Consider the following 23,151-nt stretch of genomic DNA (forward strand, 5'->3'; position numbering starts at 1 on the left):
GATACTGATGCAGGTGAAAAGCATGGACATGACAATGGTCACAACAATTTGAATAAGTTTCTCCTGATTTATACCTTCAAATGTTGGCTGAAAAAAGAGTAAAGTGCCTTCACCGGTTTGATTATTGCTTGCCATCATGTAACAAACTCTTGAATGCTTGAATTTCCCCTTGGGGATCAATAAAGTATCTATCTATCTATCTATCTATCTATCTATCTATCAAACACATACAGCATACACAACATACAAGAAGCTGACAGCATACAGTAGTGATCAATGAAATTAAAAGTTGAAGAGATATGTACAAACGTAAAAAGTAAAAAACATACAACCTCTGTAAAGCAGTTAATAGCAGCCTGTGAGGAGGTGACTTCCCCCTCCTCACGCGCTACGCTGGGAAATCTTTATCGAGTAGCATTTGTTTGATACTTTCCGCGGCAGATATGATTTTCTGCCTGCGCGGGGAGGAGAGACAGAGACTCTGTTCACAAGCACACACACACACACACGCACACGAACCTCACCGGAATGTTTATGGACATTGTTGTGATTATGGACATTGTTGTGATTATGGACATTGTTGTGATTATGGACGGTGATTGAATGACTGTGGGAGTGGGGAAAGACAACGGGGAAGTGTTTGAACTTTGGGGGGAGGAGTCGGGAAATGTTTGTTGCGCTAACGCCATTAGGGAAGCAGTGCGCTTTTGGCGTTTTCAAACACAGAGCCGCGATAGCTAAACACATTCACTAATCATTTTCCCCCCGTCATACTATGCAACAAAACACCAACATGTAGTGTAGGTACCCACTACCATGTTTTATTTACACACAGGTTTCGCCAGTATTTCCCTCACCTAGTTTCAAACACAAACCTCAAAACACTCACCCATTTCTCAGCTCCAGCCTCTCCATAGCAAAAGCGCGCTTGCTGTGGGAGGAGTGTTTTTCTACCTGCCGTTGGAAGCACGGTCACAAGCATTCTACTCGTGTAGGGTACCGTGGGTGCAGCGTCTCAGCCAGAGGCATCGGAGATCGGGCTCCTGCGTCAACTGCTGGAGAGGGCTCTGCAAGCACAGGAGAAAGAGGCCTTCAAGCAGGAGAGGCGCTGGCAGAGTGTCCAGCTGCAGCTGAACCAGCTGAGGGAGGATGTGGAAGTGGACCGCAGACCATCACCAACGCCACGCCAAGACCCACCACCAGTGGTTACAGTTCCAGCACCAGCTCCAGCCCCAACACCAGTTCCAGTGGCCCCAACACCGGCAGTTCCAGGCCCCGCCCCTGCACCAGCGCCCGCTCACCCGGCAGCACCAGCAGCACCGATGGCGTGGCACAGAAGCGCCATCCCCAAGCTGGAAGACGGGGACGACGTCGAACAATTCCTCACCACCTTTGAGCGCCTGGCCCAGGCGTACCGCTGGCCAAGAGAGGACTGGGCTGTTTTCCTAGTGCCCTACCTCACGGGGAAGGCTCGCAGCGTGTACGTCGCGATGGACGGTGACCAGGCGATGGAGTACGACCGGGTGAAGGAGGCCATACTCTTGAAGTATGACATCAGCCAGGAGGTGTACCGGAGGCGCTTCCGAGAACCCAACATCCAACCTGGAGAGACCCCCCGCGAGCTGTGCACCCGCCTCAGAGACCTGTTCAACAAGTGGATTAGGCCGTCTTGGAAAAACGGTCGAAGAAGTCTCTGCTCATCCTGGAGCAGTTCTTCCGCACCCTGGCCCCGGACATTAGGGTCTGGGTGAGAGAACGGAACCCCAAGGACAGCCGGGGGGCAGCGGAGTTGGTGGAAAACTTCCTGTCAGCACGGCCGGGATGAAGAACTTCCGCCAAGAGACCTACGCAAGACCAGCAGGACGGGGTAAGTCTGATGGGTTTGATCATGGGGGTGGTTCTAAGACAGTTGTGCCCGGATTGATGCCTGCCCATACCTCTGCCCCAGCCAAGCCCACACAAGACCCTGTACAGAGAACTGCCGGTCCCATAGTTTGCTACTACTGCAAGCAGGAAGGTCACATAAAGCCTGATTGCCCCAATAGAAAACCCAAGTACTCAACCCATAGCTGTATCCCTAGGCCAGGGGAGGGGGGTACAGGTTTTATGGGTAGGCTTCAGACAATGCCGGTGATGGTTAATGGTAGCAGAGCTATTGCCCTACTGGACTCAGGAAGCACACAAACACTAGTTCAGCCCCATCTAGTTGAGAAACGTGAAAACATTGACGGGAGAAAGCTCAGAGTGTTGTGTGTTAATGGTGACGAGCATGAGTATCCTGTAGCCGATGTATACATGGAAGTGCAGGGCCAAACCTACCAGATATCTGTTGGTGTGGTAGAAAGGCTTAGTCACCCCGTTGTCTTGGGCCAGGATATTGTTGTACTGCCCGAGTTGTTGCAAGATGTTCGGCCAGTCAATCTTGTGATGACAAGGGCTCAGCGTGAAACGCAGGCCCAAAACAAAGATAATGATGATGATGATGATGACTCCAATGCCAAGGACATGCAAGAGCTAGCCTGTGCTAATGCTGAGTTCACTTCCCCAGCCCAAAAGAAGGGTAGAAAAACTAAAAGGCAGCGCAGACAGGCTAGGCTGGTTGGCAGTGTTGAACAGGACATGACTGTTGATGTACCTGATGATGTGGATTGGGGTGAGGTCCCAGAAGACTTTGGAGAGTTGCAAAAGCAGGATGACACATTGAAAGGAGCCTTTCAGTGAGCCACACATGATCCAACCAGTGCAGATATTGTCACAAATTTGTCTGGGGAGTTTTATGTGGAGAGAGAGGGTCTGCTTTATCACCAACCAGGGGAGGGCAGGCCAGAGCAGTTGGTTGTTCCTTTAAAACTCAGGGGGAGGGTGCTAGAGATGGGGCACGATATCCCTTGGTCAGGAGATCTTACTGAGACATATGACAGGATAGCGTCAAGGTTCTTTTGGCCAGGGCTTTACTCTGACGTCCAGAAATTTTGTAAGAGTTGCCCCACCTGCCAGATCACCAGCAACCACCGAACAAGCCCTTATCCCCTGCAGCCCCTACCAGTCATTGAGACTCCCTTTCCCCGCATAGCCATGGACTTGGTAGGCCCCCTTGAAAGGACCCAGACAGGCCACAAGTACATTTTAGTTGTGTGTGACTATGCCACCCGCTATCCGGAGGCCTTCCCTCTCCGTAAGATAGCTGCCAGACCAATAGCCCAGGCCCTACAGCTTTTCTCTAGGGTAGGCATTCCCCAGGAAGTCCTCACAGACCAGGGTACGGCCTTCCTGTTAAAGACCATGAAGCAGGTCTACCGTTTGCTGGGCATCAAGGGCATAAGGACCACCCCATACCACCCTCAGACCGACGGCCTCATGGAGCGTTATAACCAGACGCTCAAGGGCATGTTGCGGAAGTTTGTGGCGGTCAACGGTAAGGACTGGGACCGTTGGCTGCCCTACTTGCTGTTCGCCTACAGAGAGGTGCCCCAGGCGTCCACCGGCTTCTCACCTTTCGAGCTGCTTTACGGCAGGCAGGTGAGGGGGCCTCTGGATGTCCTGAGGGAGACCTGGGAGGGATCATCAACACCTCAAGCCCGCAGCGTCTTGGCCCACGTCCTTCAGATGAGGGACAAAATGGAGGAGATGGCTGAGATGGTGCGGGCCAACATGGAGCAGGCCCAGAGTCGGCAAAAGGCCTGGTATGACCGGGCGGCCCGACAACGACGGCTCAAGCCAGTGGAGAAAGTGCTGCTGCTCCTTCCCACCTCGGAGCAGAAGCTGCTTGCCAAGTGGCAGGGGCCATATGAGGTGGTGCGGCAGATGGGCCCTGCGACCTACGAGATCAACTGCCCAGGGAAGAGAAAGCCCACACAGGTCTTTCATGTGAATCTCCTGAAGGAGTGGTACGACAGAGACGTCAGCCTGCAGCTCAGGGTGCAGACTGTGGCAGAGGAGGAGGACACACCGGAGCAGTTCTTTCCCACCAGCCAGCAGTCTGCCACCCTGGATTTGTCTCACCTCTCCACCCACCAGCAGGAGGAGCTGGCGGGTGTCATTCCGGCTAGCCTTTTCCAAGAGAGGCCAGGGTACACCAGCATTGTGGAGCACGACATCCCGCTGAAGGACACTACACCTGTGCGTCAGCAGATGTACCGCGTTCCAGAGCGTCTCCAGCCACACCTCAGGGCCAAGGTGGATGAGATGCTGTCACTGGGGGTCATTGAGCGTTCCTCCAGTGAGTGGAGTAATCCAGTCGTGCTGGTGCCGAAAAAGGATGGGACTATGCGCTTTTGCATTGACTTTCGGAGGGTCAACGCGCAGTCCCGGTTTGACGCCTACCCCATGCCGCGATTGGAGGATCTGATCGAGCGGTTGGGGAAGGCAGCCTACATCACCACCTTGGACCTGTGCAAGTGGTGCCAGGTGCCCTTGACCAAGGAAGCCAGGCCCTGCACAGCGTTCCGCACACCACAAGGACTGTTCCAGTTTGTGGTCATGCCCTTTGGTCTGCAGGGGGCGCCGGACACATTCCAATGTCTGATGGACAGCGTGTTGGCGGGTACGGACTGGTACGCCGCAGCTTATTTTGACGACATTGTGGTCTACAGCGCCACCTGGGAGGATCATCTGCGTCACCTCGGTGACGTGCTCGGACGTATCAAGGAAGCAGGTTTGACCATCCACCTGCGGAAGTGCACCTTAGCCCAGGAGGAGGTGCAGTACCTGGGCCATGTCATCGGCCAGGGTGTCATCCGGCCACAGACCGACAAAGTCCGGGCGATACTGGACTGTCCCAGGCCACAGACCAAGAAGGACATCCGGTCATTCCTGGGCCTGGTCGGGTGGTATCGCCGGTTTGTGCCGAACTTTTCACGGAGGGCGGCACCCTTGTCAGACTTGACGAGAAAGTCTAGCGGCAGCGGGATCCTGTGGGGGCCGGCGGAGAAGACGTTCCTGGACCTCAAGGCGGCGCTGTGCCAGGACCCGGTTCTCCAAAGCCCCGACTTCACGCAGCCTATCAGCCGCAAGCTGTTTCCGAGAGAAACTCGGTACACAGTGACAGAACTGGAGTGCCTTGCGGTGAAGTGGGCACTTGATTCCCTCAAGTACTACTTGCTGGGGAGGGAGTTTGTACTTGAGACGGACCATCGCGCCTTGCAGTGGCTGGGGCCCATGAAGGACTCAAATGCTCGCGTCACACGCTGGTTCCTGGCACTGCAACCATACCGCTTCACTGTGCAGTACCGGCCCGGCAAGCAGAATGTCGTCTCAGACTTTTTGTCTTGCCACTCTGTTTGCGAGACTCCAGAAGGGGTGGGTAATGTGAGGAGGTGACTTCCCCCTCCTCACGCGCTATGCTGGGAACTCTTTATTGAGTAGCGTTTGTTTGATACTTTCATCGGCAGATTTGATTTTCTGCCGCGCTTTTGCCGTTTTCAAACACAGAGCCCGCGATATGTCAGTTATGACTGACTTGAACGTGAGAATGTGTGCTCCTCCACGGCAACGTCATGTCTGGCATACACACATTTCTAGTGGGGTTTTGTCAGTTGCTGACACTTAGTGGCAATGTATGGAAATTGCAAATATTAAGAATTGGTTCAAGAGTCATTCGCAGTACACATAAAAGGCATTGTTACTTAAAATCAATCAATCAACCAGTCAGTGGATTTCAAATTAGGTACATATTATTGACATCTTGGGTTTATGGGAACAACCTATCCCCAGCATGCATCCAAATAAGTGACAATATAAAAGCGTACGCAAAATGGGCAATAATCAATGGGTTGATTATGGCAGTTTTGGCCTTGTTAGAGGTTGCCAATGGTTGTATTCGAAGGGAACGTGTGTTTCACAATTATTGTGATTTTTTTGCCCATGATGATGACTGGCTTATCAGCCGATTCAGATTTCCAAGAGCTATCCTCTTGGAACTCTGTGCTGAGTAGGGTCCAGTTAGAAGGCGAGGAGTCATGCATTGGCAGCTCCACTACAAGTCCTGACTACTCTTTGTTTTCTGGCAACAGGACCGGTCAATCATCTCTGAGCCAAGTCGTGCCGGCTGTTTTGAACGGCATCATCTGCATGTCAGCCAGTAAGGTTCCCATACCCAGTTGATCTGGCAATCATCAAAGGGCAATTTGCAGCGATAGCCGGTTTTCCTTATGTAACTTTGCCTTAGTAACAGAATGTCCCGCCTAGGGTAGACAACTGAATAACTAGACAGAGGCTGATTTACCAAAATACAAAAATAGATTTTATTTACAACTACTATTATTTTCAAGGTTCTGAGCGGTGATTTTCTCACAATAATTAGACAGTAACAGGCACCCCACACAGACATTCAAACATTGTAAAGAAAATAAGAAAAGGGCATTTCCCACCCTAGTGGCAGGCAAGGGAAACAAAAACAAAAAGGGGGCAGCTCTCTACTACCACTGCTGAGGGACGGATACGGGTATCAGGCCAACCACGACCAAGTGGAGGCATAAGGCGTAGTACCCAGACTGAACACAAGGGGAGGGTCTATGGGATTGCAAAGCAATTCACACACACTAGAAGAAACTATTCCATGTAGTGTAAATGGGAAAAATTACTTTTCTACTCACAATGGTGATACACCCCAAAATGGGCACACAATGAACCCAGTAACTTCTTGATACTATAACTAGTGCAATACACCCCATAATGGGCAAGCTGATATATGCACACACACACTGTGAATAGGCTAATGCAGGGGGAGGGGAATAGTTGAAGAGGTCAGATCTGGATATCACGGACAGGTGACTCGGCCCGCAACACAAAGAGCAGGACAACTATACAATAGAGCTACACAAAGAAAACCCAAACAAAACATCAAAAACAAAACAAAACAAAACAAAATATCAACCTTTGGGTGCACTATTACAAAGTGGCCAGGGGAAAACAGTGATTGACGGCTTTATGCTGACATTCGAGGGTGCGGAGAAACGGCACACCTCCAGGTTCGGGAACTTAGGATCATCACAGTAAAACAGCCAGGTCGTAGGCTACAGAGATGAGGTGCGCTACCGGCACAACCGCACACAGTCACTAGTCGCAAAAACACACGGTTGAGCAAAGACGCGTTGACTGAAACTACACAAATGGTACAGCAGATGACTTCGGAGGGACAGCAATGAGAAAGCAGAACACCAAACGCCGACACCAAACAATTCTCCCAGCAAGACAGCACAGGTGAGCAACAAGGCGTCATTCATTTAAAAAGACGAATGCCCTACGTCAGGTAAGCCTCGCAGCCAGGTGAAGGCGGAGCATAGGCCGGGATCTTGGGACATGTAGTACACTTGATCTACCTGTTACACTTATGTAATTGGAGCGACCGACTGCACACACATTGCTATAAAGCGCCATCTGACGGAGAATTTGCTTAAGTAAATAGAAGACATCATTATTTAAATTTAAATAATGATGTCTTCTATTTAAATAATGATGTCCCACCCCCCGACCAACCCACAGACTGACCGAGAGCAGAGGTACAACGATCTCCATTCACACGGTCAGTTGTGGAAAAAGCTATAGGGCAGCTGAAAAGCCAGTGGCGCTCCCTTGACCGCAGCGAAGGTATGCTGCTGTATCGCCCTGAGAAGGTGTGCCGCATTGTACTAGCATGTGGAGTCCTGCACAATGCTGCGCTCCATGTGCCACTGCGCGAGGTGGTGAACCCAATGTGCAGCCCAATCAAGATGCCATTCAAACCTGACTGCAGTTCATGGCCAGAATGTAAGAAAGTAAACAGAGACCACATTCATTTGTAACTAATTCTTTAAAGGAGAATTCCGGTGTGATATTGACCTAAAGTGTCACGATAAGTTTGTTCTTCCAGCAGCAACTGGAATCCATGCATTTCCACTGAATTATTTTTGGAATCTGATCCCTTATCATAGCTGTTCATTCTTAAATCTTTCGACTTAGACTAAATTCAAGATGGCTGCAAAAGCGCTAAACTTCGCGGAAGATACTGTCTGTATAAATCGTCTTGTAAGTAAACTACCAGTGCTTTTCAAAGTTCTCAATGTCTGGTTTTAAATGTCAGGGCCCTCGAAGTCTACCAATGAAGTGTGGAGATACATTGAGCCTCGTAAATGGGTGTAAAACAGTGATTTATTTGCATGGCTAGCCCGATGCTGAAGCACCACTATTGAAAAAGCTGTTGGTAGCATCAGCTAACTAGCGCCAGATTTTGGAGTGCAGGGGACAAGCCGAGATGGGCTATGAGACATACGTTCACACTCGGTATCATGTTACAATACACTTTAGGTCAATATCACACCGGAATTCTCCTTTAAATGATTGACAGTGAGTGCATCAGTGATATTTGTAAGGTGTGTGTTAATGTCAGCAATGCCTCTGACAATTTCCTCCTGTGACTCCAACACAGTGCGCGTCAGTACCCGACCCGTCGGGTGGAACCACAGCAGAAGAAATACATTGGGGACCACTGGAGACGCCTGGCTGGAAAGGAGGGTCCGACTCAGTCTGTGGAGTTGATTAGAGTGGCATGGAGTGGGTGCCACTGAAAGCTGGGCTGTCTGTGATTAATATATATATATATATATATATATATATATATATATATATAGTGAGTGTTGGGCTCGTGCGAGCGCTTTATTTCAAGTTGATTGCGATGTACAAAGAGAATGTGTGTGAAATCCTGCTTTCCAGCTTTGAGTGTGTGCAAAGTTTTCAGTAGGAAATCCACGCAAGTCTTAGTACATGAGGCCCAGTTTTTTTTCCTCACTAATAAGGATCCATCCTTCAACAGGCACAACATGGAGACAGTGTTCACAGTGCGCTGAACAAAATATGCCATGCAGGTCTAAATTCGATGTGTGACCTGTGGAGTCAATAGTGTGAATTGTGTCTCAGTAGCCAGTGATACACACACACACACAATTAATTATCTACTCTTGAATTATCCATGACATGCACAAACACACAGAGCACAACAGTTTGCACATTAGGAACACATACACACTAGAGCACACGATTCCAATATAATGACGGCAAGCGGGGCAGCTGTGGTATAAGTGGCCACACTGGTGGTCAGAGGGACCGGATTCAATTCCCTCCATCTTTTCTTTTTCCCACCTCATCATACCTGTCAACACTCCCGTTTTTCCCGGGTTCTCCCGTATTTCAAGGTCATCTCCCAGCACCCTCCTGTTTTGTTATTTCTCCCGGAAAACTCCCGTAATTTGCATGGCCATCAAACTTCATTTTAAAATCATTGATCCATTCAGGTTGCCAGATTGTGTATGAAATACACCCTACACATACACGATCACTTAGTTTCAATTTTAACCGTTTTGTCATAGGCTAAAACCTGGCAACCCAAAACCCAAATAAGGAAGCGGGTGCCAACTGCGCAGCCTGAGTCTAGTCGTAAGCAGTTAGTTAGGCTAGTTGAATGGCCTACTCCAGAACTAGTTGTTGTGAAATTGTTTGGAATTTAATTGATTAACACATCACATAAACTGTTATTGAGTGTTGATACACTGAACTTGTTCCATCGGAACCAAATCTGACAGCGAGCAGCTTTGGAGTTTTGGAAGTAGGCTGCAGGCAGGCAGCTGATGGATATCAGTTCAGTTAGGCTTTATTCATATGTCTACCAGATACATAATATACTAAAGAACGCATAAAGTCAAAACACATATGTAGAGACAAGTTACAGAGGGCTAAAATCTAATGTTTCTTCACTTGTTAGTTGTAATCGTATTATCCACATAAATCAATGTTTTTGTCCGTGGCGTGACCACATACAGCACAGTCAGTGAAGGTTATAATCATGATAAACATGCTGTAGCCAGTATCAGACGGGAAGATAAAAACAGTTTTATGCTCGGAATCCCGGGCCCATGAGCCAGGGATGTGGGCTTGTAACAATGGTATTTGTTACGAGACAGAAATAAGCTCACAAGAGGCCGATGGTTTCTGGGCTGGGTCAGAGGAAGGTTAGGATCAGATGTCATTGTACAACCACAATCCCATGTCTTCTGTTCTGTCCCCCAAGGAGGGAGCATCTTCCCAATAATGGGTCAATTACAATTCATGAGGGTCCAGTTGAATTTGATCACTAATTTGATGCATTGTTGATTTTCTTGGGAATATTTCAGTTACAGATTTTATTTGCCAAGACACCAATTTTGCTTGGATATGAAAGTGAGTAATTCACTAATAGTGTCAGTAATCCACTAGTAAAGGAACACTCTAACATAGTGAATTATTGAAGATATTAATGTTTGCATTTAAAATTAACTCTGTTACATAAATGTACTTTTTACTCACACTTCCACAGGAATAGGTATAGATCAGTACCATACTTTATTGTTTCAGGATTTCATGAATTGATGAAACTGATGTAGTCTTAATTTGTTTTGCAAGCATTTAATGAATGGTTTTAATTATAATGTGGTTCCAGCATGCCATTCAACAGGCAAGCCAGAATAATAACTTAACAACATATTTTTTGTTGAAATATGCTACAAACATGTTACAAGTTTTATTTCAATTCAGTTACTTCATGTCGACTTCATCACATGCTCTTTAAGTTGTTACAGCTCCAGCTGCTGACTGAAGAATGTAGTCTAATCCAGCCCAACTCTTTCAGTGTGCAGTTACAGAGGGCTTGACCTTTTGGGTTCCACACCTGACATAGTAGAGGAATAAGGGCCGAACAAGATCGTCTCTCAGGCCGTAGATCAGGGGGCTCAGGCACCGAGGCAGAATGAGAACAAATAGAAAGTTCACAACACGGAGATTTATGAACATACGACGATCACTGGCCATCATTATAAGGGATCTCTCAAAGGTTCCAAACAACAGGCTGTTGAGACACAGCACTAACTGGCCAAAGTGCAGTAGGACTGTTCTCCAAGCTTTCTTAGCAGACTCTTTATCCGCTGAGGCAGATCGAGCTGCAAGTATAACACTGACATATGTGAATAATATAATGCTTGTTGCTGCCACAAAGAAAAACCCACTGAGCCCTTGATACAGATCCTTTTGCCACTGTGAAAAAATAAACATTTCTCGAGCACAGAACATAGTACCTTTAAAAGATGATGGATCCACTATCAGTGCATATAAAATATCTATCACGGCATTTATGCTACCTAGGAGCCAGATAATGAGAATTGATATACCCGTCATTCTCTGTGTGGCCATCTCACTGTGATGTAAAGGGAAACAAATGGCCACATAGCGCTCGAGAGACATCACACCGAGGTTTAAAGGAGCAATATTTAACGTGGTTGCTGCAAAGAAAATCAAAATTGAACAAACAGTCTTAGGGATCCTCTGCCAATATAAAACCAACAGAAAAAACATTGGGGACAAAACCAACTGAACGGTGTCATTACAGAGCATGTGGGCAAAGAGGATATAGCGAGGCAGCTCTCTAAACACAGGCTTACTCATGAGAGTGTGAAACATGATGCTGTTGATGCAGGTGAAAAGCAGGGACATGAGAATGGCCACAACAATTTGAATAAGCCTCTCCTCATTCATACCTTCAAAAGATTGCTGAAAAAAGAGTAAAGTGCCTTCACTGGTTTGATTATTGCTTGCCATCATCTATATACAAACAAATACAGCATATACACAACATACAAGAAGCTAATTTGCATACAACATTGATCAATTTACAAAATGAGTTAGGAAAGTTTGAATCCAGCCTTCATGAAGGGAAAACATCAATAATTATAACATAAGTGCCAAGAGTCACATATAAAAGTGTGTACAAGAATAGACACAAACCTCTGTAAAGCAGTTGGTAGCAGTTAAACAGTGAGGTAAATATGTATGATATCAAATAAGGTTTAATGTCACAGCTTTTCCTAAGCTAGCTATCTGTTGAGCAGTGTCATCCTACTGAGTTTATGTGTGGCCAACTAATTTTATAAGCAGCATTATGTAAGGGTGGGAAACATCCCAGCACTGTCACCTATGTGATGTCACTGCTTCCTGCAATGGGGATGGTTCTTACCTGTTCCCATCTGTCCACATGAGTAAAAACAATACAAATTGTACTGTTTACAAACAACCAATAACCTCTAATAATTTTCGATCATACTTAAGCATGAACAGCATCATTGTCATTCATCTGACAGACCATCTGTAAAATTGGATACTGACAAAATAATAATAATAATAGCAATAATAATCATAATAGTAAGTTTGCATTAATGTCGTGTAAGCAGTGTAAACGTAGCCCAAAGACTGTTCTGTGGGTAGAGGTAAGCCTTGCCCTCCGATGTTATATGAAGGCTGATCAGTTCTGTCACCTTATATGATTCATCAGTGTTCTTTTGGCTGGGTTTGCTGACTTGACATGCCACTCACGTGTTTGGCTGGAACCTTTTTATTTATTGGCATTGTCGGCATGTTCATTGCACTTCAGTTAAATCAAGTTCTGAAGGTGCTTCCTTTCCATGCTGATGAATTTGAAACTCCTCTTGTGTAGACCTCTGCTCCTCCATTTGTAACCTGGTTAGCTGTGGCTGCTGCTTCCTGTGGTGTGACCCATGGTGCCACTGCCCCAACCTTGTCACTGACCTGTAGGTAAATAATACATATAATATTTTTTTACAAATGATTCATGTCTCATGGAAAATGTTCCACATTATGTTAAATAGGCATGGTACTGTACATAGTGCATTATGTTCATTTCTAGAGCAAAGTGCCAAATTGGGTGTGTTGCCGGTGTTTCTGACACTGCTGTGGGCCCTCAGAGTGTTTTTTTCCCCTCAGAAACCATCACTTTCACTAATATACTTTTACTTATAGCTGATGCTGCAGCTTCGGCAGATGGACTGCAAATAAGTTACCTGGCAGATTGAAGGAGACATGGCAAATTTTGTCACACTCTTCCTGAACTTGCGTTTGTAAACGACGTTGCCCCCAAACGCTATGCTATGGACCCTTTCAAGAGAGTTCCATTATCAGCATCATAGTTGGCCCCACAAGGCTTCCTTTTTAACATTCCATATGCTATCTTAAAGGTGCGATTTTCTAGGATTGTTACCAAACATTCTGTAGGCCAAAATCAAAACACTGGTGAACGTTCTCAAGACTACCAGACGCGAGCCTCTTCTGGGTTGCCAGATGTAATGAAGGCTTAGCTAACGTTCGTTGACCTGCAGCTGCTTTAACGTTTCTCCAACCATGACCCAGCTACACATTACGGAAACAGTGAAAACAAAAAATACCTCTCTAACCAACGTAACATATTTAGCTGAAGTTAGCGATGCAGATGAAGTTTAGCCTAGGCTACCTGTTGTGGAGAAATATGGCCAGCTCTGGCCAGACTTGATATTCTTTCGTTTGATGAAGACGCCACCATCTCAGGAAGCTCCTCCGATGTCCACTTAATGTGTTTCTTGTTTTAATTTTGGAAATTTGCCTGCCTCTCGTAGGCGTTCATGACTACAACTGACAGCTGTTGACAGGTGGCCTTTGCTAATTTGGCAACCCAAATAGGAGGATGCGCTAGCCCATTATTATACGCTATTCTAGAATTAATCGCTTCAAAACATAAACGAAAATTCCAAGAGATTCCGCCCGTAACTCATTTTTTTCATGGGTTTTACGGGTTTAGAGTTAATGTTGTCAAATAAGCCATTACTTCAATTCATCGTGTTTCCTTACTCTCTGACAACATATGGTGATAATTTTTGGAATGGTTACAGTTTATTTTCCATTATTTCCTACATACTGGACCTTTAATGCAGAGGAAGTAGATTGGGGCCCAAATAGAACGGTCAAGCATTGTTTTTGTTTACCTTGTTGAAAGGGTCTATATGCTATTCAGTTGTAAATGCATGAATATATATATATATTTTAGTTTATTTCAGTTATCCTTTATTTTACCAGGTGAGTTCCATTGAGATCTTAAATATATTTTTCAAGGGAGCCCTGGGACAGCAAAAATATATTCTGGTCTTACTCAAAACTGCAAAATTCTGCAAAACTCAAAAATGTGTGACCGTAGTTTTGTCAGTGCACCAGAAGGACATAAAAGAAATGCTGATAATTTCCCCTGCACACCAAAAACTCATTTTTTGCTCATAACGATTATTGTGGGAGTGGGGAGTTTAGCCTACAGTGTTCATTTGATTACATTTCTCTCTTTATTTCCCTCTTCAAAAGGCTTTTGTGACAGGAAACTGATATATTTATTTACATTAAATACAAATGATCTGTTAAGGACTACAAAATAAGCTCCTCACTTTGGAGCTTAAAGCCAGGCTGTCTCCTACATCACTTTTTAGTTTCAAAAACCGATCCATTGTGTCACTGCATCCGATGCTAAAATAAAACTGTTCTGTAATGAACACTGGAACTGATTACTGTAATAAGTGAACACTTTTACTTAATTGTATTTTCTCAATGGTAAAACATTAACTAAGTCTCTCCAAAAACTGATAGATGACAGGTTATCTGTTGGTGATCACATTGTTGTGGAGCCAGATTAATTCTATTGAAGACAGTCACAATGAACTACTAGATGTGCTATAGCTGGCCATTCAGACTGTAAACTAAAAAAAATATTTTGTCTTATGTTGCCTTCTAGTGGATACTGGTGGTATTGCCATATAAAGTCACCCTCAGTTGACCTGCAACGGAATTATTCGCATTCCCCCTATTTTATCTGTATTACTGATAAATGCTTTAGTAAGTAATACAACAATTACAATGTGCTTGTTAATACAACAGTTAGGTCCAGTCAAACTTTTTTTTATTATTATTAATTAGGATGGGATGTACAGTATTACACAGGTCTTTATGAATGGGGTCATGTGCCTATGTTGATCAAAGGCAATCAACTGTTAATTAGTTGTGTTGACAGGGAAATGTTTATACTATAAATATTTGAGTGGAACTGTTATTGAGTTATTGTTATTTAGTGGAACTGTAATTTAATTATTGTTATTTGTCTTTACTCAGTCCAAAACACAACTGCAATTTCATTGACACAAATATACACAGGCAAATAACAACTTAACATGACTTATTCATGTTTTCAAAAATACACAGGTAAATTACTTATTGATGTTTTCAAAAATGGAGATTTGGAACCAATGGAGCATTTTGGAACCAAACTCTTTAATTTGAAGTGTCATATAAAATATATGCAATAGAAAAATCATTACACACAGCAATTTATGACAGTTTACAATGCACAGTGAAAACAATATCTGATCAGTTTGGTTGATTTTATTTTTCTGTGCTTTCAGAGGTTAGAGGGCCGTTCTATGATAATACTTTTGATCTATGAAGACAGCATATTCATCTAAAAAGAGAGACAATAAAAAATGTGAATAATAGAAAAAGCACAGAAGTGGTGGCTGAAAAGTACAACTGACCATTATACTGTTGAAAAAAAAAGTACAACTCTTACTCTTGTGTAACCTGTTTACTGTTGCTCATCTAGGCCACCACAGCAAGCACACATCTAATTACAGTATGTCTGTTTCCCCAGCAGTCAATTGTATATACTCTCAAAAGTATTCATGTTAAGTAGACCGCACTATACATTTTCCAGAATAAACCCATGTGTGTGTATGTATGTATGTATGTATGTACAGTATGTATGTATGCTAGTCACTGTATATTGACATTAGGCTTGACTTTACGTGTGCCACACTGTAAATAGAACAGAAATAGGGGCCTGACAGTGTCGTCTCTCAGGCCGTAGATCAGGGGGCTCAGGCACCGAGGCAGAATGAGAACAAAGAGAAAGTTCACGTAGCGCAGGTCCATGAACAGGCGACTGCTGCTGGTCATAGCCAGGGCTCTCTCTATGCTGCCGAACACCAGCGTGTTCAGGCACAGGCCCAGCTGGATGAGGTGCAACAGGAGCGTCTTGTGTGCTCTCTTAGCCGACTCTTTATCACTGGAGACAGAACGAGCCGCAAGCATCACACTGATGTAGGTGAAGACAATGATCAGCGTCACGGCAACAAAATAGAAGGCGTTGAGGCCCTCAAACAGTTCCCGTTGCCATGGTGCAATGAATATTCTCTCCCTTGTGCAGAACATGTGCTCGCTGAAGAATGTGGGGTCAGTGGCTGAGGTATAGAGAATGTCTACGACCGGGTTTACTGCCCCGAAGAACCAAATGACCGAGATAACCAGGCCGGTTCTCGTCTTGGTGGCAATCTCACTGTGACGCAGGGGAAAGCAAATAGCCACGTAGCGCTCCAGTGACATCACGGCCAGATTTATGGGCGCATTTCGTGAGGTTGAGGCCGTGACCAGTATTAGAATGGAGCACACGGCTTTAGCCAGCTGGACATAACACAAGGAAATGATGTACATCAGAGAGGAGAAGAGCAGCTGGATGGAGTCGTTACAGAGCATGTGGGCAAAGAGGACGTAGCGAGGGGTTTCTCTGAACACAGGCTTGCTCAACAGTGTCATGAACATGACCGTGTTGATGTAGATGAAGAGACTGGACATGAAGATAGCCACCACCAGTTTGGTCAGCGGTCCCTCAGCGGTCAGTTGCACCTGGAACATCTGCTGATGAGCGATCAGAACCTCCTTCCCTGAGTTATTCAGGGCCATGACATTAGAAAACACAAACACAACAGAAACACAATAGAGCTAACCGAGCTTAGAGACTAAAAACATACAAGCTTAAGAACAGAGAGAACAGAGCAAAAGAGTCCCTCACTCTTACACACAGATATACCCTTCTGTGAAATGCAGGAACTTGAGATTTCTGATGTGAGATCACATTACAGTTCACATGCAGAGCGTGTAGTGACAATATACAAAAGAACACAATAAGCAATCGTGCTTTGGACTGTTCTACACATCAGTTTACATAACACACATTTACAAAAAAAAAAAACAATTAACTGTGTAAGCCCTTTTTCAAAGCTTAACAAAACAATCCAATGTAAAACAATGTGGTGCAATAAAAGTTCTATGAGAACAATTCATGCAACAGGGAAGAAGAGAAATGAGATTTGTAATTATAAACAGTCTTCTGTTTGAGGACATGGGTGTATGGATTATAATGCTGGAATAGTGTGAGGTCGACTGCTCTGATTATCCTCCAGTGTTCAGACCTGAAGAGCTGTCCTTTATGAAGAGGACAGGAGGTGAGGTAACCCATATGACATCCCTACGCCCCCCTCGTCTCCCATACGTAATGTTGTATGTACTGTAGGTGATGTGAGTGACAGCTTGGACCAACCTATCTGCAAGAGCAGTGCAGCAGGCCTGCCTGTGTCCAAGGCAAATAAGGTGTTAACACATTAACATACTTTCAGCTCTGCTATATTCATTTTCAGTAAGCATGAATCAAGTTATGTACTGTATGTTGTTTATAAGGAATGCATGTGCACTGCAAATTATGTCTTTTGTACATGTTACATGTCTGTGGTTTTTAATTAATCATCAACCATTGTTTATTCAGAGAAGTTTGACTGAGCTTTAAGCACTTTTATAGCAATTCACAATCATACAACAACAACAACAACAAAACAACACTCTGATAACAGACATCAGCAATAAAAGAGTATACAATACAAAAGCCAAATGAAGAAAATATCAGTCAAAGAAGAACAACCATAATGTCTAAAACAGGCAAGTTGTTCTATTGACACAAACTAAATATCTAATTTTAATACCTTATTATATATAAAGTTTTGTTTACAGTGGCAGGCTGTCAGGGCCTGCTAGGCCCTCTCTGCAGGTCTTTCTATTTTCAAATAGTTAATAATATACTGTCTGTTGCATGTATTACACTCGATACAATAAACCAGGTTGGCCAACTGTGGTGATAGGCTGTGTGGTGGATTTCTATGACTTAAAGGATGCATGTATGTTTTTTTATAAACTTTGATATTACTGCAATTATTATGAGACTTCAAGGCCTGTACACATCTTAAGCAGACCAGACCAGGTGTCAAAGAGTGGGGTGAATGAGTGCACAGTGACACTGGGCCTAGACGGTCAAGAGCGAGAGGATGAGGTAATGGTAACTGGAAAAAAACAGAATCAGACAGTTTTGCATATAATTTTTATGCATGATATGACAAGGGGTCCCACCAATATCAGTAACCTTGGTGGATGCTGATAGCTGTCTTTCGAGGGTGGCGAGAAGGCCCAACTTCAAGGTTAAGGAGTATAAAAGATAGGCCGCAGCCATTTTGATCTTAGATCTCATCGGGGGCCGCCATCTGATGACATCTCACCTCACCCTATTGTTTGACACCTGGTCTGAACATTGTTTAGACTGGACTATCACTGCAATACGGTGAATAAAGATTCAGTAGTCTTCAGAGATCTCCTGTCTGCATTGTCTCCTTCAGACGCTTTGTCCCAGAGTGCTAATTAGTAATAGTCAAGTGATAAATTGCTAGTGGATTCGAAAGTGGACTAGTTTTTTCACGACAGCTGCCTTTGCTGCCACAAGAGAATGTAACTTCGCCGAACACGGACAGACCAACTTTTTACAGTTAGGGACCACTCACAGATTCAGCCTTATATGTTTGAGCCCGAATCGGAAGAGAACACTGACTTGGAGGAAGAGGACACTGAATTGGAGGAAGAAGAACCAGTCCAGCAAAGGCTGTATTTAACCTTTCTGATATTTTTTTTTGTTTCAAACTTGATACATTTCTTGTCCAAAGTGTCCTAACGAAGTTCTAGCACAGGCTAACCATTTGTTCATTAGCCTAATCTTTTTTGTAGCAAGTCGAGAACAATCTCTACCTTTTTAAAAATTGTCCTAGAATTGTTGAGAGAATTGCTTTATTAAAAACTTATTAAATTAAAAACTTAAACTGTTTACCATGTTGTTAGTCGCTTTGGTTAAAAATGTCAGCCAAATGTAATATAATGTAATGTAAAGTAAATAGTAATTATACTCTAATGCATAAATATACCCGGAGGCTGGGTCTTGGGCTGACGGTAGCCTGCCGTTCGAGCAGAACGAAAATAGAACCGTTTCAACTAGGCCTATTTGTAATAATGACACAAAAATGGCTAAACCACTCCACACACACCACTAGGGTTACCACACGTTCTGGTTTTCCCGGGATTGTTCTCTTTTTTTAATGTCTGTCCCGGAAAATTGATAATCTTTCCCGGGACACCAAATGTCCCGTTTTTTGGTGCAAAGGCACTCCTATTTTTTTTAAGTATTCCCTAGTTTCACTTTCAATAAAACCTATTTTTCTTAAGCTATCTTAATTGCATCCAGCTGTCGGAGGCAGGCATGCGCTTATTTGATTGGTTGTAATGCAGACCTGCGAAACGAAAGTTTACCTTAACCATCAGCATCACCTAGCAACTACCGGCCCCGCGCAGCATGTCCAAGAGAGTGAGTGCGTGCGGGTAGGCAACAGATTGGAGAGGGTAGCCTAGTAAAAAAAAAAAAAAAAAAAGAAATTACGGTTTGATTTGGTTTGATAAAATGGGGGGCGAAACGGAGGAGGATATGCCTACAATCAAAGTCAGGGCCAGCGGCGAAGAAAAATAGATACACAGTAGGCTATACAACGCCCACAGGGTGAACATTGGTAACTTTTCGGATAAAACTTAATATTATACATAGTAGCCTATTAATGTTTTATGGATTAGCCTTATTTAAAAGAGCTGGTGAAAGGGCTTTATAAGAACCGTTTAGACTCAGCAACCTTAAAGTGACAATGAATGCACCATTTATAGTTAAACAGTAGGCTACTGTATAACATTTGCAGCATTTGTTTATAAGTTATTATTTAAAACCAGTAATAGGCCTATTATAACTATGAATTATAGGCATTTAACATTAATCAAAATCATAACTTTGTTTTTTTTTTTTGTTTTTTGGGGGTCGGCAATGAATGTCCCGGATTTTCACAAATCAAATGTGGCAACACCACACACTAAGATGGCTAAACCACACCACACACTAAATTGCTAAACTACACACCACACACTAAGATGGCTAAACCACTCCACACACACCATACCCTAAGATGGCTAAACTACACACCACACACTAAAATGGCTAAACTACACACCACACACTAAGATGGCTAAACCACTCCACACACACCACACCACTAAGATGGCTAAACCACTCCACACACTAAGATGGCTAAACTACAAACCACACACTAAGATGGCTAAACCACTCCACACACACCATACCCTAAGATGGCTAAACTACACACCACACACACTAAGATGGCTAAACTACACACCACACACACCACACACTAAGATGGCTAAACCACACCACACATACCACACACAAAGATGGCTAAATTAACACACCACACACCAATGGCCACCTTACACTAAACAACTTTGACAAGATTTAGGAAAGATTCTTGAAAGATTGTAGTCTTGTTTTAACTAATACCCCCCATTCAAGCTTTACTCAAAAGACTCCAGTCTTTCAAGAGTCTTTCCCAAATCATGTCAAAGTTGTTTGGTATAAGGAGGCCATAAGATGGCTAAACCACTCCACACACACCACACACTAAGATGGCTAAATTACACACCACACACTAAGATGGCTAAACTACACACCACACACTAAGATGGCTAAATCCCTGAGGCTTTTGGCCTTTGGCTGGAAAGCCAAAAGATGTTAAAATGTAATTCTGTGCAAACTTAAGCAATTTCGTGCAATGTATTACTATTTTGTGCAAATAACTTTCCTAGCAAAGGATCAAATAGGTTTATAAAAAAGAAAAATAGATCAACATCCATATATTAAAAATGACTAAGACTAAATGTTAAGTACAAAGTAGTTATATAAGTTCCTGACGTTTCGCCATGCTGTGGCTTCTTCAGAGGAGTAAAGGTTAGGGTTACTGTCATGATAAAAGTCATGGATTCTTTCATATTGTGTCAATTTACCATTCATTATTTGACATTGTTTTCTTGATTTCTATCCACTAAGGGCTTGATTGAACCATTTGAACATGTTCATCCTATATCATTTGAACATGTGAACCATTTGAGCATGTTCATCATATGTCATTTCTGATTTCCATTCATAGGCAGAACAAATAACTGGATTGTATTCCACCTTCCATTTATATTGTATCCAGTGAGTAGTGTTGGTGTTTTATTTTATTGCAGGGTTCTCATGGGTCATGGGGTTATTCCAGATTAGGAAAGTCACAGAATTGTATCATTTTTTGGGCAAAATCATTGAATATCTGTGGCCTACTGGTTAGCGCTTCGGACTTGTAACCGGAGGGTTGCTGGTTCGAACCCCAACCAGTAGGAATGGCTGAAGTGCCCTTGAGCAAGGCACCTAACCCCTCATTGCTCCCCGAGCGCCGCTGTTGTAGCAGGCAGCTCACTGCGCCGGGATTAGTGTGTGCTTCACCTCACTGTGTTTCACTAATTCACAGATTGGGATAAATGCAAACCAAATTTCCCTCACAGGATCAAAAGAGTATATATACTTATACTTATCCGGGAATTTTGTTTTATTTTATTTTATTTCCTCACAAAATTGGTGTATATTTGGTTATCAGCGTTACTGCTTGCTTGAGTGGTTGTGGTTAGCTCAACATTGTTTATTCAATGCCCATTTATTCATGCTGCTCTAAGATTCTTGAAAACAAGTCAGAGACGCTATGCAGCTGCTCTGAAATGCTTGGGCAGTATATTGTACCATTCATTACATAGTAGGTCATGGACATTTTTTTTTTGTCAGGGAAAGACAGGAAAAAAACATGGAATTTTAAATTTGACTGAGTGGGAACCCTGTAATTGATTGATTGATTGATTGAGGCAAGTACCCATGTGTTTTAGCCTTGGTGGTAGCATACCCGCCAATCTGAGATGCTGTAAGTGTGGTTTCTGGTATGTGATGAAATTTGATTTGTGAAATTGTGCTGGGCTGCATGGCCCCTAAACACTAAATAACTCAACAACTAAACAATAAATAACATCACCGTATCACAGCAAAACTGTGCTAGCATTAAGGGGGCAGAGTGGGCCCAGTAGATGGGTGTTATCATCCAACGATGAATCAAACACAACTGTTTTTTCAGCATTGTTCTGCGGCCTTTTAATTTGATTCAGAACTCCCAGGGACATTTTCAAGAGCATCATTGTTGGGAACATTGTGTGGATTGAAGAATACATCTTCTGCAACACACACCACAAATCTCTACATGGATACCTCTGTTATGATGTGCGGCTATACATGCATGCTATAATATGTGGTTGTTAGCAACATATCAAGGACCTACAAGGCTTCATTATGAGGCACTGACTAAAATAAACTAACCAAGCATATTGCTGAAGCAGCATATACAGTAGGCCTCGTATTCTCCCTGATTTCAGCACTAGTATAGTGTAATAGAGCCAGGCAGGGCTGAATACTTCAGATTCAGTGCTGATAGACCTCCAAAGCATTGATTACATTTGTCAAACGGATATAACAAGTATCCACCTGCTCAGACAATCACAAAACATTTAATCTGTAGAATAACAGCTTTCACATGTTACATTACCTTACATTAACATGGTAAACAGTTTTTTAAAGCAATTCTCTCAACAATTCTAGGACAATTTATTTTAGATAAACTTCAAGGCATTGATTACATTTTCTCATAGGCATCACCTCTACACTATAAAGAGTGAGAGTCCTAACTACTGATGGTGTTCAATAGTATAAGTCTTTAGGAGTGAAATGCATGTATTTGGACATATGTTATCATTTAGCAGTTATATGTGACTAATCAAATGTATTTCTGCAGCTGCATAAGCCTCAGGTCTCTCCCTGATTGAGAATCACTAGTTGATGGAGTCCAGATAGATTAATATAACAGGTCACCCTTGCACTTCTGGGCTAAATGCTTTGCTAAAGGTTCAGTGCTCAGATAAACACAACACATTTCATCACTTGAATGATTGATGTCACATGAACAAGATTTGGATTGTGGTAGATAATGTCCAAGGTACATTTACATTACATTTGAACAAGGACAAATGGCTTGTTTTCTCATAAGCATCACCTCTACAACCCAGTAAGTGAGTGCCCTATTTTTCAACTACTGATGGTTTCAGCAGCTGGTGCACTGCATAGAACCACAATTTCTTAATTAATTATAGGTCTGCAGGCCTCATCATAAAACAGTGAAATGAATG

At 43.6% G+C, this 23,151-nt stretch overlaps 2 protein-coding genes across 2 annotated transcripts; both read right to left on the reverse strand.

Moving 5' to 3' along the window:
- Positions 1–10,632: 10,632 nt before the first annotated feature.
- On the reverse strand, positions 10,633–11,535 carry LOC125285278 (odorant receptor 131-2-like). The gene has a single exon (XM_048229656.1). It carries the CDS (start codon positions 11,533–11,535, stop codon positions 10,633–10,635), a length of 903 nt encoding a protein of 300 aa, XP_048085613.1.
- A 4,095-nt stretch (positions 11,536–15,630) lies between these two features.
- LOC125285282 (odorant receptor 131-2-like) lies at positions 15,631–16,596 on the reverse strand. Its single transcript, XM_048229671.1, has one exon. It carries the CDS (start codon positions 16,594–16,596, stop codon positions 15,631–15,633), a length of 966 nt encoding a protein of 321 aa, XP_048085628.1.
- Positions 16,597–23,151: the final 6,555 nt, after the last annotated feature.

This window comes from Alosa alosa, chromosome 2 (assembly GCF_017589495.1).
Source record: "Alosa alosa isolate M-15738 ecotype Scorff River chromosome 2, AALO_Geno_1.1, whole genome shotgun sequence".
Classification (NCBI taxonomy): Eukaryota; Metazoa; Chordata; class Actinopteri; order Clupeiformes; family Clupeidae; genus Alosa; species Alosa alosa.